This window comes from Haliotis asinina, chromosome 12 (assembly GCF_037392515.1).
Source record: "Haliotis asinina isolate JCU_RB_2024 chromosome 12, JCU_Hal_asi_v2, whole genome shotgun sequence".
NCBI lineage: Eukaryota > Metazoa > Mollusca > Gastropoda > Lepetellida > Haliotidae > Haliotis > Haliotis asinina.
In genome coordinates, this window is record NC_090291.1 from 11,486,926 (window position 1) to 11,506,369 (window position 19,444).

A 19,444-nucleotide genomic window follows, 5' to 3' on the forward strand; every position below is an offset into this window, starting at 1 on the left:
ATTGGTTCAGCGAGTCCTTTCAGAGTCAACAGTTGTTCGTCTTGTTTCATCATCTTTCGGACTCTTGTTAAGCTGAATACTTGACGTGGCTTTACATTTGTTTGTGATGGTAACAACTAATATATTATATTATTGATTAGTAAACGCGTCCTGCGAATGTTTTTTCAATATGTCTTTCGATTATGGAAAGAGTATCATATCCCACAAAATTCCAAAGATACTGTTTTTGAACGAGTAATGCCAAACACTGGTGATATTTGTATAAACATTTAGAACTAGTTTAGAATGGTTTCACTTATGTCTGTTTATATTTGTTTCTTGTATACATTGATTTCCTTTGGTTCCTGATGGATGCGAGCGACACCAATATATGAGGATATTGATAGAAATATCTTATGTTCGCTGGCTCTATCAAAACAAATAATGAACATATGAATATCCTTAGCATTCATTTCGGAATTTTGAAAATGTTTTGCTTTATTATATCAAGTAGTAGTTCATTTCGGAATTTTGAAACTGTGTTGCTTTATTATATCAAATAGTTCCAGAACCACCTTTAAAAGAGATAAAGTTTCTCATTGAAATGTGTCCATATCAAGCATGTCCAAATTTACACATTCGTCTTGACATCAACGTCCTGGTTAAAAATGGCTCTGTTTTATGTAATCTCTTATGAGCATCTCCTTCCTAATGAAAACCAAGTCTAAAGAGTAAATATTTAACTTTAGAATTGCAGTTTATCCCCAGATTATGTCGCTGCATGAAGAATCGTGATATTGCTTTGCATTCTTAGAGTGCACAAAACGTTAATCCAAAAATTCACAGAACGAGTACAGTTAAAAAGACAAAGGAGTCTCTGAGACATGTTTCGGACAAAGGAATGGTCCAGGCCAGCTTGTGCGATGAATGAGTCTTAATAGTTGCAGCATAATCTAATTCTGTAGGGAGGTATCTGTCCTTTGAAAAGGACTGGTAAAACAAACAGTTTTTTAACTAACTGATTAGGGGGAAAAGTTATGTGTAATAAATACACCGTACAGTGGCATGCATGTCCTGCTCCAGAAAATGCTTAGTGTTTACATAGCAGGAGGCATTTACAGAAATCAATATGGAAACATGTGTTGGATAGAGAGCACCATGTTTCTAAATTTTCAGAGAATATGTTACCTCCATATTACCTCCCAACTACTCCAACTGCACTGCACTTCGAACTAAAGATTTTGGTACAAATGGCATATTGAGTATGCCTGAAAAGTCGAGACTTTTAGCTGAGACGCTTTAGCAGACTCAATATTTACGATTTTTTTTATTTATTGTATGATATTTATATATATCGTACATGTCCACGCAGCTAGTACATGCTCTAGGCGCTTGTATTTTTCCCTCGATCATTGGATGTCAGTCTCAACGGCACATCGTATTATCAGTCTCAAATCTCTGAGGATGATATAGCTCTTGCAGCCACTAGGCGCACCGAGTTATCGCGGCTTTCCTTCCTGGGACACATAGTGACAGTATCTTCGTCAAGTTTACTGCACGATGCCGTAGTTGTAACTAGGTGCTTGCACGTATTCATGTGGCCACCATCTGGTCATATATCAACGGATTTGTGGATTCGTGTACTGTACACGAGTGGTCATGACAAAACTGAAAGAGTCTGCACACACACACACTCGACTCTATGCTTTTACACCCGGTCACAGAGGGTTCGACCCCGACACCTTACACTTACTGGATCACTAGCTTGGCGCCTTAGACAGGTCGCCCACCATGCCCAACAAAACATTACATGACCTGAGCTCAACGGAAAAAAACCAATATACTTCATGAATATTAAATAAAAAACAAAATAAAACGATTTAACAGAAAATAAGATAGAGGAGTTCATCTGCCAAACATATCATACCTATGGGAGACATTCCCCTTTCTTGAAAAGCAGAACGTACTTGAATTGGACACCTTTTGTCCTACAAGAATGTTTCTGCTCACACAGCAATCCGAGTTCTGTCGATGAAATGTCTCCCTGCTCTGTCAATAAAAAGCAATACACAGAATGAAGCCTGTAATAGTGGAATCGTAAAAGTCCCATAACAGAAAAAGAACAATCAGACTTTGAAAACAGAGGACGTCATCTCCAACCATAATATCTCAACTATGCTCAACTGTGTGGATAACAAGTCCTCCAGGCCTAGCCTTGATGTGTTGTGTTTGACCATTGCTCCGATCAATGCTCTTAGATTGTACTTCTCCATCACCCTATCAAGAGAAGTCCCCGGCGCTGCTGCGAAGGGCCTGGGCTGAGGCGGTGTTGACGTGCAATGTACACATGATTGACTGAAATAACTATGCCATCAATACCATTTGCAGAACCAAATTGAGTTACTGTGTCTGCCTCATGTAGGGTTGGATTGAAATGTGATAATTGTTACAACATGATGACATTAAGGGGACCATGATGCGTCTATCATGTTGACAACGTCAGATTAGATGCACGACATATACCTACTAATTGCTGAAACTAGTCTAGGGTTAGCAAGGCTTAATGTTTATGGGTTTAATGTAAACCAATATTTATACAATATTGCTCTATGATAATTTCGAAGTGAGTTAGTGACCTATTATTTCCTAAATGGAATGATTGCATGGATACGATATTCCTACAATTATGTTTGCAAATAACATATGTCATTATGTCAATAACACATGCAAATATGTAGAAAAGGATATAATATAGATATCGTCGTGATTCTTTAAATTATACAAGACTTTAAGGATCCAGAATTCAAAGGCACTGCAATAGTACCAGTCGGGAATGTTGATCACAACATCAGCACAAATGGATCATATGAGCCCAACAAAAGCTTGGTGACACCTCGCCATACTCTTACATACCTGAAACGTGGCATTCCGAGAAGAACAAGGGAGAAGTAGAGAAAAAGCAATTTCAAATACAGTAATGTTTTACATGATTCTATATTCGTTCCCAGCGCAGGACGTCCTTTGGCGCTCGACGAACACCCGGTTCTTATCAGAGCAATTGAACGCTCGTTCTGTCTGTCTGTCTCTCTCTCTCTGTCTGTCTCTGTGTGTGTGTGTGTGTGTGTTTGTGTGTGCGCGCGTGTTTGTGTGCGTGTGTGTATGTGTGCTTTTTTGTCATTTTATTGTCTATGTGTGTCCAAAATGCACCTTTTCTTTTTCCCATTACGCATACTAGTTTTAATAGACTGTATGACAATATGGACTCCATAGGCTTGTGATAATAACCTACGGCTTTCTGGTATTGAAATCCAATAAATCAAGCCATTATGCTTAGGATTAGAAGAACTACACATACATTTACTTCAAGAGGCATTAGATCAAAGTCTGGCGTCAATGGTGTAACTCCACTCCCTTAATGGTTTTTGAACCTACGTGTGAAAGGTGATACCAAGCATTTCTTGTGCAATTACAAATTGCTGTTACCGTGCCTCTCTACACAAGATTAATCGGAGACTTACAACTGAGAGGATTCGGGACATTAAGGTGATGACTAATCAGGGCTGTTCAGTCTCCTGGATCAATGTACTTCCAAATGTAGGCTCCTATCTCACGTCGGCGGGAATTTGCCAATAACCAATTCATAAATCTGTCATCCCGTGGATAATTAACTCCGGAAGTGACAGGTAAGTGGCGTGCTTCAAGAGTAGATGCCGAGACTAGACCATAATTATGCCAACGCATGTCCTTTTCATATCTCAGTCTGACACTGCTTAGGTTGTTCCATCTGGTTCCAATCATTACCATTTTGAAGGCAATAAGCTTTGGTCATATGGCACTAGATGTTTTTGAAAGTTCTTGAAAAGTGAAAAGGGTTGAAGTGACTGTTTTAACGCTGCATCCTGGATGTTTTAAGACGGTCTGTATGGAATCGCATCTGGACAAGACAATCCAGTGACTGACATCGTGAGCACCAATTCATTGTCATTATGAAAACAGATAAATCTCAGATGCATACATTTCGTTGGTACTGTACAGAAAACTCTTGGATATAGTTGAGGTTAATGCTTTGACGCTGTATTCGGCTGTTTGCTGGATGTTTTTAAGGCGGTCTGTATGGAATCGAATCTTTACAAGACAATCCAGTGATTGACATCATGAGCATCGATCCATCGATCCATTGCCAACAGATAAACACAGTAGAAGCATTAATTCCCTTAGTCATATCAAACGTAAAAGACAAAGAGAAACCGTTGAAGCACCGATTGATTTATGGGAAAGATAACATGGACAAGGAAGGACTAATCCTAGCAAGGTAATCAATCAAGTTTAAAAGTGGACAGATGCAGAAAAATATTTAATGTGTGTTTAATCAGCAGTAATATATGAAGGTACACGCTTTCGACGAATGATGTAACGAACTGTTAACTCCTACCATTAACTATGTATTTTAGTCGAAATGTACATAAATACGATTGTAACGAAGTGAAAGTAGTGTTTGTTAGTTATAAAACAAATTTCATGTGTATAATAATCAACAATATTTTGAAAAATAATCTACAATTAATTTAAAGACGAAAAAGAGAACTAATGTGGTTTACGCAGACTCACATTGCCATGATATGAGGGGTCACCAATATCTCAGTGTTTGTTCTGCGGACAGTGAGTGAGTTTGGTTTTGCGCCTTCTTAATAATAAGCGAACGCTTAACTGCTAGGCTCCCTTCCGACCCATGTAGAGAGTGTGTGTTTCTGAGACGTGCTCTAGCCGGAAGAAATATATTTCCAAACATTTTTTAGATTTAGGTAACTGGGTCGACTCCACAGACTTACAAAATAAGAGGTAATGTATCTGTTAAAAGTGGAGTAGTAGCTTGTTATGCGAATTTCCTGATATCTCCCTAAACTATCAAAAGAAACATTGACACTTGATTTACAAATTTCCCTGATCACTGTCTCCCCCTGAGGCTTGCTGTCAAAATTTCACATAAAATACCACATATCGACATCATCCATATCTGAAGCCTGGATCAATATTAGATTTGAAGTCCTTTTACAGAGATATTTCAAGTTACCCCTGAGCACAGGGGTTAATAATAGTAATAATCTCTTGATGGCAATTCGGCATATAGAAAGAAAGTCCCATTTCCTATGAAGATTATATTGACGGTAATGTTTGCAGTTTATAGTGACGATATTGCCTATCAAAACAGTGGTTATCGGGATTCATTTAGTACATGAATGTGTGCGGGAGGACATTTCCTTGTAGCTATCGATAAAGGGGGTCTTTGTTAAAGTGATCATGAAGCGGTCCGATGGTTTATTTTAGGACACTTTAGGCACTAAAAGCTATCTCTAGGTCATAATTACACAGGAGCTGTTTTTATTTTTTAAGCCTCGTATCACATTTGCAATACGCTGGATTGGATAAGGACCTTGCTGGCCGTGCATTGATCATTATCTGCGCAAATAGCAAGCTTTTATTCGTTTTACAAACGTCATCACATTTAAATTGGAACAAGGCTTTGTGCAATAATTTGACATGGCTGTTACGGGTATTTTTCAAGTGTGTCGAAAAGACCGGTTTATGCACATAATATTAATTGAGTTTATTGCAATGTATTGTAATATACTGTAAACCCATCAGGTAGGGAGTCGACTGACAAGCGTCGATAAATACAAAGGAGCATTACGAGGAAAGGAGCCGGGCGACCTGGTTGTCAAAGGCGCTACTATTACCTGTGGGAAGAGGTGTCAGACGAACGAGGTGGAAACAATGGTCCAAGCCTGACTATGTTTGGACTTCTCCGACTGGCAACACTTGGCCATGTTATTTTATTTAAGTTTGGATTCATTTACATCGATGTTCTGACGTTCAGTAATGAAGTGGGGTTGGGGGTTGGGGTTGTCAAATGGTGGTCAAATATCATAATCCCAAACTCATTTCCCATCACTACAAGAAATGAAGGGGTGATGGGGGTAGCCTATTGGCTAAAGCGTTCGCTCGTCACACCGAAGACCCGGGTTCGATTCCCCAGATAGGCCGAGATATTGTTAGAATATCGCTAAAAGCGGCAAATGCCAAACTCACTCACTCATAAGAAATGAAGGTGGCCTATGAAACCGATTCATCTGTTTCATATTTACATCTAGTCACGGACATCAAGAGTGACAAAAACCCCTCTACAATACAGCATGATAAGATGCAACTTTCCATAAGTCAACTTTGTTTTCATGCCGAGCAATATTCAAGTTGCTTTAGTGTTGTTTACATTATCCAACTTTTGAGAATTAATCGACTATGCTGTTATATCATTTCTACCAATGCTATCTGACTCCTGCTCAAACGTTGTTTGCTCAAATAATGTTCAAAACGCCATTGAATTAAACTAACTCGTCCTTGAGAAGGATTCGACGAGACAGAACAATCTAGATGACGTCCCTGTGATCAAATATTGCCGTTAAAATCTCCATGAACGTCATCCAGTGTCGCTCTATCAGCTGATTTGCGTCTCTGCAAGTCCTCATTTCTATATTTAGCATGGATTTAATGTTTATATCTAGAACGAAACTGACTTCAATATCGTTTTCCATTTGACAGCAATATGGCACCGACGTCTTTGGCTGCTTCATAGTCGGTTACATGATGATGTGTTTTGGCACGGGGAATTTGGCGTCCATCTTGGCATTCGACAAGCTCAAGCACTACGGGTTGTCTGCCATCTCACTCTCAGCAGGTAAGATTGCAAATATCCTCTTTAGTAGACCATCAATCTATTGAATCACCATGGATGTGGTTACGTGTAGAGAGGCGCATGTTAACTGGCAGTGCAGTAAGGAGGCAGTCGCTATGGAAACAGCCATAGTTTGATGCCATTGGTGCTGCAGAAACCAAGGCATCGCATGTATCTTCCTTACATTTGTCGTGCTTTTTCAGTGGAAATTGCAACAAGAATTTGCTGTGAAGCATCCCGAAATTGTTTGGAATTCCTACTTGAAGAGTGTTTGTATTTTGTTTGGTTGAATCCTGCTCCTATTTATATTAATATATATTTAGTTACATACGTTATATGGCATATGACCCCATCATAAGATTCTGAACATTACACAATGACGTCATCATGTGGAAGGTCGTACAAAGCAGCACTTTTCTTGAATTCATCCTCATGCTCTGTTGTGTCTTGGAACTGGAACAGTTTGACCAGTGGTGTCTGAACCACTTTCAAAAAAGACTTATTTGCTCAGTTTTTTATTCAACAAGCAAACCTTTTGTTCAAATCGTACACCAGATTGATGAAGATATCACAATTAACTGGGGTGAGTAAGTCAGTTTGGACAAACGCAACATTGAACAATATTCCGCTGCCGTCAAGGCGTGATTGGAGGTTTAAGTTTAAGGTGACAGTAAGCCCTGTTATGTCATCTCCAATAAACCACACACATAAATCAGCTTTCAGTGTTATCAAAACTATTTTAATTCTTTGTAAAAAGTATAATTCAAATATTTTGTGGTGACTTTGGCGACCAATCACCAAAAATAGGAGACTTTTCGATTGCAAGAAGATTAGGGCTTCCTAAATTTAGCTAAACATCATAGAAGTAATAAATTTGCGAGGTCTGTCTTACTAAGATGGCGAAATAAAAACTACTTGATCACCCATGGCGATTCAGGAGAGGAGGATGGGGAAAAGGAAACATTTACCTTTGCCAGATTAGTAATCAGGCTCTGAAATGCAAAGAGGATGAAAATTGGAAAGTGAGGCTTTGATGTCGTTCGTTTCATGTTGACTAAGAGGCAGAAAGTTGATGTATTTGAACTACGGTAAACACAACCATCTTATCGCGTAATGAACACACAAACAAATGCCCTCGGGGTGTTTGGACATCTTTTGACCTTGTGTATTCTACGCACTTGTTGTTAGTGGTCACTCTGGACGTAATCGAAGACATGGCATCGTGAACTTGCGTCCATAAATCAATCTGCTCAATTTTAAACGTTAATTCAGTGTACATTAGGACTGAATTTGGCTAAATTTATGGCGTTGACCAAGACCATGTTTGATTGCGGAGACATCTGTGGACATAGGATTTCCCTAGAACTCTACATTCGGGTTGCAATTAGGATCCCAGCCACGGTTGTCCTTCAAGAATGTGATTATGAAAACATGAATGCCCAGCTTAATGGAGAAATTCGTTGGGTTGCAATGGTATTTTTGGATCGACATCTGCTCCATTACTCTGTTAGACCTCATAAAACGACCCGCAAGAATTATTACAGGTCGTCTGAGTACATGTTATTTCAATTTCACCAGATGAACGAAAAATCACATTGAAAGAAAACTCGATGTTCGGTGACGGTGTTCATTAAATTGTTTTCAATTGAGAGAGAGAGAGAGAGAGAGAGAGAGAAAGAGAGAGAGAGAAAGAGAGAGAGAGAGAGAGAGAGATGCACTACACCTTTAAGAATTCCCTTCCCATCCAATAGTTTCACTGAAACGGACGCACACATCCCTTAGTTAAAGTCATTATCACAATTCAAACACATCCCAAAACATCATAAACCACAGATTAGCTACAAATGAATGCATAATTGATGCATGCAATGCATGTTTGACAAATATTTATTCATGAAAAAGCAAGAGAAATGAACATATGTTCATAAAAAGTGAATGTGAATATTGTATTCCACCAGTGAAGGTTTGCCATTAGTTTCTTTTCGGACTGTGTTTTTAATGTTTTGCAATATGAAAATGCCTTTTCGCCAGAAACGCAAGATGCATTAAGATCTAATGGGACCCATTGACGCCATGTCTGAATACGCAATGACGTTAACGTCAAAATACAATGGATGAGTAAATCAGCCTACAGACATCCATAGAAATCATCCCACACCCAACAAGCACACGTACATAGGCGGCCCTGGTTGCTGCAAAGGCATAAGTAATGATGAAAGGCAATGCAGTCCCTCCCACGTGTGAAACAACTGACACACAGCAACAAACTGCATTGAACTAATGCTACCGAAGTGTTCTATGTCGTTCTGTGTGAAATAAAATATCATTGATTTTAAGAGATGATTCATACGCATTTGTGGCTGTATGAGCAGAAAAGCCAAGCTCTTAAAATCATAATCTCACATACTTGAAACATTACGACATTACCATTTCAAGCATAAGCTCTCGTGTACATTCAATTTGACATAAATCGGTTCAGGTTTCTCAACTCTTCAAGTAGAAGGAGCTCAGTTGCGGCCATTACCAGCATCCTATCTCATTGTGAATCCTTCCCCTACCTTTTGTATTAAAGACAATGGTCGATTGCCCTTGATGTCAGTAAATTTATGTTTATTTCATTGCATAGCCTGCAATACCAGATTACCCCGTACATGCTTTAGTGTCCGGCTGTGTCAACGGCTGGGCGATTTTTGTGCAATCCATGATAGCTTCATTGACACTGACTGTCAAGCAAAGTGAAAGTCCTGAATTTATCCTCAGCTAAGATAATGAATCTGATACCTTGGCTTGAAAGATCCGAACTGTCGATCATAATCATAATGAAAATGTCACACACCTCTGATCGCCTAACTGCAGTGTACACAAGGTTTACAGAACTGTTAGATGGAATGTCATTACATACTTTCGCTTTGACATTAGCACAGTGGGTGATGGGGTTTCATTTAAACGACTGATAAAGCTCATAAGTGGGTAAAAGCGTTAATGAATATGCAACAATGTATTGCTAGGTCTTTGGCCTATTGCTGCAAACCACAAACGCCTAGTTTCGTCAGTCAGAGCAATGCCAATCCAGTGAAGGACGAGATTGCAGGGACGATACTTGAATGACTGATAAAGCGAAACAAGACTTAGTTCACAAGTACCTGAAAGCGTTAGTGAAGATATAACATTGTTGGCATATTGCTAAAACACATCAACTCATTGTTTCTTCAGTCGGAACAGAAGTAGGGCACAACAAACAGTCATTCTGAAAGTACTGTTTGAATGACATTAAGGAAATCATAGTTCGTGAAATAAAGGGATTAGTCTAGAGAAGGGATCAATGTGCTAAGCCTAAGGTCAGACTGCCATTCAGTCTAACTCAGATGTCACTCTGAATTAAAACCATATGCGGCACAATGACGTATAGGGACTCTATTATTATCAGGAGCGGCTTCAGTGTTGTATCAGAAACGTTTTTAGCTACAGAAGTTGACTGGCTCCGGTGTCTGCAATCTACATGTTGTCTTTGACATTGAACACTACATCTAGTAAAGCCTTACACCTCCGTGTTTCATCTATGGAATGAAGGTCTTCACTCTACACCTGCATGCTTACATTGCTATCATCACTGTTATTTCATTTGCATTGGCAAGCGCCACAGTCAACCTTTATCAGCAAAAAGATGTTCTTATAATCATTGTACACACCAACTTTCCATTCATAACAAATGACTGACTGCATGTATAAATCGTAAAAGTTAGCCGACTTTGGATTTTATGCTGCTTTTACAGACAATCGATGTAAATGATGTTAGCATCCACTTTTAACAATTTCGGAATTTGAACCGGCACTTTGGCCGTATCAATGGAAACCATAATTGCAGGATTACTTATTGCATGGTCATCACAATATTTGGGGTGAATCATAATGCATTTTTATAAAGTTTGTTTGAGAAAACTTCCTTATTACCACAAACAAGGTAACAAGTAAATGTTACTTAAAAAACTTGACATGACCCAGTGCACATGTACTCTAGAGTTATCAGTTGACATCTGAATCTTCAGAACATCATCTGAGTCCGGTTCCCTGATGGGTATGGCCTTATGGCCTGATAGACGAGGATTGCTGGCTCGGTAGTAGCAAGGTCACAACACTTCGTTAGAGGTAAACTAGTCTTTGAACACACTCAACAAACCACATTGCACACGATGATAATCGGAAAGAAAGGCTCCTGTCACCGTTGGCGTTTGGTAATGCATCTCGTCCATTTCCATTTACTCCTGTCTTCCCAAAGGCAGCTTTAGGCTGTAATACGAATCGAATGTTATTCCAACAGAGGGAATGTCTTTGTTGCAACTATTGTATAAGCCAGGGGCAAGAGATCATGCTAAAATGTACATAGTGGTAAGTGTTTGTCCTGATCAGTTTCACCATCACAGGAGGTCATTAAAACAACGCCTTCACTGACTACATATATGCATGGCTATGATTTATGTCTATAATTAGAACGCAATTAACCTATTTCTATAATCATTAGGAATATGTCTTAAACGGCACAGAGAGATTATGATAATGGCGGTGAAGAGGTGAGCATATTCTCCCGATCGGTGCACCCGTAAGATATCCACACCATTCAAAGGCAACTCAATCTTCATCTGACAAAGACCCCGCAAAACAAAAGGGGCCCCAAAACAGTAAAACTACTAACAACACACCAACCTTTAAATGACATCATGTTTTGTATTATGATATATGCATTATGACATAGTTATTTCGCTTTTCTAACCCTGCGGGATGAATGGCAAACTCGGACCTATACTTACGAAAATATTCGTAGATAGTTATATTTTTAGCAAATAGAGTCAGTCAGCGACAAGGAGCACACATGCTTGATCATCTCAGAAACTAATTTCACAAGGCGAAAGGCAAAATGGCAGTGAAAAGAATATGAATACTCACTAAGATTCTGCGTTAACACCAGGTGTTTGAAAGTTACGATTCCAAAACCGCACTTAAAAATAGCTTTTACGACCAGTAGCCTGGAGGCCACCAGGGACACTCCGGACGTAATGGCTGCTTAGTTGGTTTCCATTCCGCATTCCCATGTCATGGCAATGGAATGTAATCCTTCTGGTGCCAAGAGCATTATCGTAATTTTCTTGCTGTATCAACTCTGAAGTGTTCAAGGAAGAGGCGACAAAAAGTCCAATTCCTCCTGACTTTGAAGTGCATTTACTTGAGCACACAAATAAGCTTCTTCCACATAATTCGTGTCTAAAACCTGTTTCTGGTTTTAAATGGAGCTGTTTATGAAGCAAGCTCATACCTAAAATTGAGTCTCTGGCTTTGTAGTGCGGTTGGTTTATGAAACAACATACAATGAAACCTGTCTTGGGTAGTTGTCTCGAGGAAATGTGTGGAAGACAGAACAAAATATTCACTCATGTAACTAAGTTTGCAGGTCTTTGGGCGTTTTCTTTCTTGTGGCTTCTCTTCACCGTGTTATCATTTCATGAGTGTGATACATTGAAGACGCGTTTTCAGTGAATTTGTGCACATCATTATGAGTGATGTCGAGATACACTCTGGTAAACATATCACAATATAGATGTTGCAAAACTGAAATTAAAAATCTCATGTCTGTCAAAAAGTATTGAGTTTTCGGTGTAGTTTATCCGCAGATTCAACCACGTTGAATCATTTAAAGCGATATTAAGATATAACAAATTCCATTTAGCTCACAAATTGTTTCTTTTTTCCATACAACGTAGCATATCATCCTTCTTCATGTGTATCATTTTTCTGTCCAAACTATGTCGTTCTAAGAAGCTTGGATATTGGTGTTAATTCACGGTTTCATTTCATAACCTATAATGGTATGCAGCACTCTTTCACAATGCATACACGTCTCCCTCTGGTCTTTTTACTGATTTGGAGTATCCTGTATCGAGCATATTTCATATAAAAAGTTAACTTTGAATTAAGACCTATATTTGTGAATGCGTGATGACTTTACCTCCTATACTCTGAATGAGTCAGACTACAAATCTTCATAGTAAGCATCCTACATTTAACAAGTAAACGTAATTACCTGGCTTGTTTCCTGCACTACATGATTAATAATGAAAGGCCATCCAATTACTCCCACCTGTACAAGTCAGCTACCACACAACAGCGGTACTGTCTTTTTGTGGGATCTGAAATACCATTTATTTTGAAAGATGCTTCCTATACAAATGTTATATTAACAAAAAAAAAGAGACACAATCTAGGAAACATAATCCCACATTTCCATTCCAAAGCGTAAGCTATCGTGTGCAAGGAAGGTGAAGTTGATCACGCGAATGTTCACGACTGATACCATGAGTCATTTGTCAAGTTAAAGGTGCTCACTTGCGGCCATTATCAGCGTTCTATCTCATTGTGAATCTTCCCAGTTCTTTTGTATTTCAGACAATGGTCGATTGTCCCTGACGTCAGTATAATTCATGTTTATTTCATTGCCCAGTCTGCAATACTCAAGTGTACCGTGTACATGCTTTAGTGTTCGGTTGCAATAACAACTAGGCGTTTTTGTATAATTCATAATGGCTTAATTGACATTGACTGTCACGCAAAATGAAAGTCCTGAATTTATCCTCAATGAAAATTAATAATCTGATACCTTTGCTAGAAAACCGCTGCTGATGGTGATGATGTGGACTTTTAACATAATATGACAACAAAAGGTTTATGGAAAGGTTAGAAAAAATGCCAGCCCATTAACCTAAATTCTTATGTTAACAAAGTGAAGGACGAGATTGCAGGGACGATACTTGAATGACTGATAAAGCGAAACAAGACTTAGTTCACAAGTAGCTGAAAGCGTTAGTGAAGATATAACATTGTTGGCATATTGCTAAAACACATCAACTCATTGTTTCTTCAGTCGGAACAGAAGTAGGGCACAACAAACAGTCATTCTGAAAGTACTGTTTGAATGACATTAAGGAAATCATAGTTCATGAAATAAAGGGATTAGTCTAGAGAAGGGATCAATGTGCTAAGCCTAAGGTCAGACTGCCATTCAGTCTAACTCAGATGTCACTCTGAATTAAAACCATATCCGGCACAATGACGTATAGGGACTCTATTATTATCAGGAGCGGCTTCAGTGTTGTATCAGAAACGTTTTTAGCTACAGAAGTTGACTGGCTCCGGTGTCTGCAATCTACATGTTGTCTTTGACATTGAACACTACATCTAGTAATGCCTTACACCTCCGTGTTTCATCTATGGAATGAAGGTCTTCACTCTACACCTGCATGCTTACATTGCTATCATCACTGTTATTTCATTTGCATTGGCAAGCGCCACAGTCAACCTTTATCAGCAAAAGGATGTTCTTATAATCATTGTACACGCCAACTTTCCATTCATAACAAATGACTGACTGCATGTATAAATCGTAAAAGTTAGCCGATTTTAGGCTGCTTTTACAGACAATCGATGTAAATGATGTTAGCATCCACTCTTAACAATTTCGGAATTTGAACCGGCACTTTGGGCGTATCAATGGAAACCATAATTGCAGGATTACTTATTGCATGGTCATCACAATATTTGGGGTGAATCATAATGCATTTTTATAAAGTTTGTTTGAGAAAACTTCCTTATTACCACAAACAATGTAACAAGCAAATGTTACTTAAAAAACTTGACATGACCCAGTGCACATGTACTCTAGAGTTATCAGTTGACATCTGAATCTTCAGAACATCATCTGAGTCCGATTCCCTGATGGGTATGGCCTTATGGCCTGATAGGCGAGGATTGCTGACTCGGTAGTAGCAAGGTCACAACACTTCGTTAGAGGTAAACTAGTCTTTGAACACACTCAACAAACCACATTGCACACGATGATAATCGGAAAGAAAGGCTCCTGTCACCGTTGGCGTTTGGTAATGCATCTCGTCCATTTCCATTTACTCCTGTCTTCCCAAAGGCAGCTTTAGGCTGTAATACGAATCGAATGTTATTCCAACAGAGGGAATGTCTTTGTTGCAACTATTGTATAAGCCAGGGGCAAGAGATCATGCTAAAATGTACATAGTGGTAAGTGTTTGTCCTGATCAGTTTCACCATCACAGGAGGTCATTAAAACAACGCCTTCACTGACTACATATATGCATGGCTATGATTTATGTCTATAATTAGAACGCAATTAACCTATTTCTATAATCATTAGGAATATGTCTTAAACGGCACAGAGAGATTATGATGATGGCGGTGAAGAGGTGAGCATATTCTCCCGATCGGTGCACCCGTAAGATATCCACACCATTCAAAGGCAACTCAATCTTCATCTGACAAAGACCCCGCAAAACAAAAGGGCCCCCAAAACAGTAAAACTACTAACAACACACCAACCTTTAAATGACATCATGTTTTGTATTCTGATATATGCATCATGACATAGTTATTTCGCTTTTCTAACCCTGCGGGATGAATGGCAAACTCGGACCTATACTTACGAAAATATTCGTAGATAGTTATATTTTTAGCAAATAGAGTCAGTCAGCGACAAGGAGCACACATGCTTGATCATCTCAGAAACTAATTTCACAAGGCGAAAGGCAAAATGGCAGTGAAAAGAATATGAATACTCACTAAGATTCTGCGTTAACACCAGGTGTTTGAAAGTTACGATTCCAAAACCGCACTTAAAAATAGCTTTTACGACCAGTAGCCTGGAGGCCACCAGGGACACTCCGGACGTAATGGCTGCTTAGTTGGTTTCCATTCCGCATTCCCATGTCATGGCAATGGAATGTAATCCTTCTGGTGCCAAGAGCATTATCGTAATTTTCTTGCTGTATCAACTCTGAAGTGTTCAAGGAAGAGGCGACAAAAAGTCCAATTCCTCCTGACTTTGAAGTGCATTTACTTGAGCACACAAATAAGCTTCTTCCACATAATTCGTGTCTAAAACCTGTTTCTGGTTTTAAATGGAGCTGTTTATGAAGCAGGCTCATACCTAAAATTGAGTCTCTGGCTTTGTAGTGCGGTTGGTTTATGAAACAACATACAATGAAACCTGTCTTGGGTAGTTGTCTCGAGGAAATGTGTGGAAGACAGAACAAAATATTCACTCATGTAACTAAGTTTGCAGGTCTTTGGGCGTTTTCTTTCTTGTGGCTTCTCTTCACCGTGTTATCATTTCATGAGTGTGATACATTGAAGACGCGTTTTCAGTGAATTTGTGCACATCATTATGAGTGATGTCGAGATACACTCTGGTAAACATATCACAATATAGATGTTGCAAAACTGAAATTAAAAATCTCATGTCTGTCAAAAAGTATTGAGTTTTCGGTGTAGTTTATCCGCAGATTCAACCACGTTGAATCATTTAAAGCAATATTAAGATATAACAAATTCCATTTAGCTCAAATTGTTTCTTTTTTCCATACAACGTAGCATATCATCCTTCTTCATGTGTATCATTTTTCTGTCCAAATTATGTCGTTCTAAGAAGCTTGGATATTGGTGTTAATTCACGGTTTCATTTCATAACCTATAATGGTATGCAGCACTCTTTCACAATGCATACACGTCTCCCTCTGGTCTTTTTACTGATTTGGAGCATCCTGTATCGAGCATATTTCATATAAAAAGTTAACTTTGAATTAAGACCTATATTTGTGAATGCGTGATGACTTTACCTCCTATACTCTGAATGAGTCAGACTACAAGTCTTCATAGTAAGCATCCTACATTTAACAAGTAAACGTAATTACCTGGCTTGTTTCCTGCACTACATGATTAATAATGAAAGGCCATCCAATTACTCCCACCTGTACAAGTCAGCTACCACACAACAGCGGTACTGTCTTTTTGTGGGATCTGAAATACCATTTATTTTGAAAGATGCTTCCTATACAAATGTTATATTAACAAAAAAAGAGAGACACAATCTAGGAAACATAATCCCACATTTCCATTTCAAAGCGTAAGCTATCGTGTGCAAGGAAGGTGAAGTTGATCACGCGAATGTTCACGACTGATACCATGAGTCATTTGTCAAGTTAAAGGTGCTCACTTGCGGCCATTATCAGCGTTCTATCTCATTGTGAATCTTCCCAGTCCTTTTGTATTTCAGACAATGGTCGATTGTCCCTGACGTCAGTATAATTCATGTTTATTTCATTGCCCAGCCTGCAATACTCAAGTGTACCGTGTACATGCTTTAGTGTCCGGTTGCAATAACAACTAGGCGTTTTTGTATAATTCATAATGGCTTAATTGACATTGACTGTCACACAAAATGAAAGTCCTGAATTTATCCTCAATGAAAATTAATAATCTGATACCTTTGCTAGAAAACCGCTGCTGATGGTGATGATGTGGACTTTTAACATAATATGACAACAAAAGGTTTATGGAAAGGTTAGAAAAAATGCCAGCCCATTAACCTAAATTCATATGTTAACAAAGTGAAGGACGAGATTGCAGGGACGATACTTGAATGACTGATAAAGCGAAACAAGACTTAGTTCACAAGTAGCTGAAAGCGTTAGTGAACAGTCATTTTGAGAGCATTCTTTGAATGACATTAACAAAATGATATAGTCCGTGAAATAAAGGGATTAGTCTAGAGAAGGGATCAATGTGCTAAGCCTAAGGTCAGACTGCCATTCAGTCTAACTCAGATGTCACTCTGAATTAAAACCATATCCGGTACAACGATATACAGTGACTCTGTTATTACCAATAGCAGTTTCTGAGTTACATCAGAAACCCTTTTCAACTACAGAAGTGGTGGCGTGTGGCCCTGTGCATGAAGCTCAGGTCACAATCAGGTGAAGTTAAGTAACGATTGGTGAGGACAGTGCTCGGATGGGTGACCAGCAGCTTGACTGGGTACCCGGTGAGATAAGTCATGTGACTAACCTTCTAGCGCCTAACAGGCAGCTTGGGTTATCCAGGGTAATAATATGCTTTGACTGTTAGCCCTATGAGCATTCACCTCGTGAGTGGGGTTTAGCGCAATATAAATGAACATATTATTTATTATAGAAGTTGAGTGGCTCCGGTGTGTGCAATCTGCACGTTGTCAAAGACATTAAACACTGCATGTGATAACAACTTACTCCACCTGGTTTTGTCATTGGAATGAGGTAATTTGCTTTATTACCCATACAGGGTAGGGTAGACAGGTGCTTATTTCGTGATAACTGAACATGTGCTTTTCATTGATTCTCAACGTTGATCAGCAAAACAGGGAAGAAATATGATTGGTTCACGGAACTGCTTTTCCCGAATTAAGTTTATCGACTTTTTTTCTGTTTCATTGATAATCAGAAAGTGCCTTCTCACACATTTCGAGATTAAAAAAAAGAGGTTATAGAATATGAACACTCTTTCCATTTGACATTATTTTGCAATAACGTTGCATTATAAATAGTGTTTGTTTAAGTAAAAGACTTCAGAAAAGAGACAACAGTCGTTTGTATATCGCTTGTAAACAAACATGGCCGCCATTTGGCTAACCGTGATCCCGAAAACGTCTCATCCATACCCTCTCTGACAATGGTGTACCACACCAAATCATCTGGGCCCAAGAATGTTGAGTCAATAAACAAGTACTCTACTATTATTGAAAAACAAAATCAGCCATTAATAAATTGTTGTCAAACCCTTTAGCTCCACCAGTCTGCCTACTGATCCTCTACATCAGACTGTCGCCATGACGTCACAGTCTTTGTCACAAGCAGTATCCTCAGGTCCAGTTTATGGTGGTGTATTCAACTTCAACATCTTGAGTCCACCACTGCCAGCCGACCTCCTGCGCCATGTTATTTTTCTCCTATAACAAAATGTTATTTAATCTTTTAAGTTGTTGCCTTCCTTGACAGAAAACTTTTTAATCGTTGACTTCCCCCAAAACTGACAGACTTTGACATACGTCAGACACGTCAGTCGTGAAAGAACGATGTTCCGGCGTACTGACTTGATGATCAAATTACGTTTTAGCTGCAACTTTGTTCAATGATACTGCATTTAAAAGATCATATGAACAAACGTTGATGAATTATCTCATAAAAGATATTTTTGTTGCATTTTAAAGCGATTGTACAAGGTACTGTTTGCCATAGTCCAGTTATGTTATTATTTCTGGAGAAGTGAAGTTTAATACGCGCATGAATACGAATCAGCTGTTTGTGGTCCCGTCGCCGGGTGTTTTTCATTTCAGTTTTTTTTAAATATCATTAGGGAAATAGATAGCATAACCAACTAGGTAGATTGATTACGGGAAATATACCCCCATTAAAATAATGTTCAGTGCCTTTCCAAGGCTCGGCACTGTGAACATTACTTCAACTCGGGTGCACTTCCCATAATCATCTATGGAATGTAGGACTTCACTCTACATTTGCATGCTTATATTGTTATCATCACTTTTATTTAATTTGCATTTGCAAGGGCTACAGCCAACCTTTATCGGCAAAAAGGCATTCATTTTATAATCATAAAGCATACCAACCTTTCACTAATAACAGATGACTTATAGCCTGACTACATGTATAACTGATAAACGTGAGCCGAGTCTGGATTTAGGCTGTCCTTATTGATAATCCATGTAGATGAAGATACCATAAACTTTAACCATTTTGGATATCCAACCAGCGCTTTGGACATATCGATGGAAGCCCTAATTACAGTTGCATGGGTCATCAAAATATTTGGTGTAAATCAGCAGCCATGTATTTT

The 19,444-nt window shown here is 38.8% G+C and overlaps 2 protein-coding genes across 2 annotated transcripts in view; one reads left to right on the top strand and one right to left on the bottom strand.

The window, feature by feature from the left end:
• Nucleotides 1–19,444, top strand: part of LOC137258014 (protein unc-93 homolog A-like) — a 117,343-nt gene that overhangs the window by 21,960 nt on the left and 75,939 nt on the right. Inside the window, exon 2 of the mRNA XM_067795548.1 lies at nt 6,577–6,712. Coding sequence (XP_067651649.1) covers nt 6,577–6,712 — 136 coding nt within the window. The remainder of the gene's footprint in view (nt 1–6,576; nt 6,713–19,444) is intronic.
• The window catches only part of LOC137258583 (probable alpha-ketoglutarate-dependent hypophosphite dioxygenase), a 41,047-nt gene continuing 28,681 nt past the window's right edge, over nt 7,079–19,444 (bottom strand). Inside the window, exon 10 of the mRNA XM_067796292.1 lies at nt 7,079–7,162. Within this exon, the coding sequence (XP_067652393.1) occupies nt 7,079–7,162 (84 nt within the window). The remainder of the gene's footprint in view (nt 7,163–19,444) is intronic.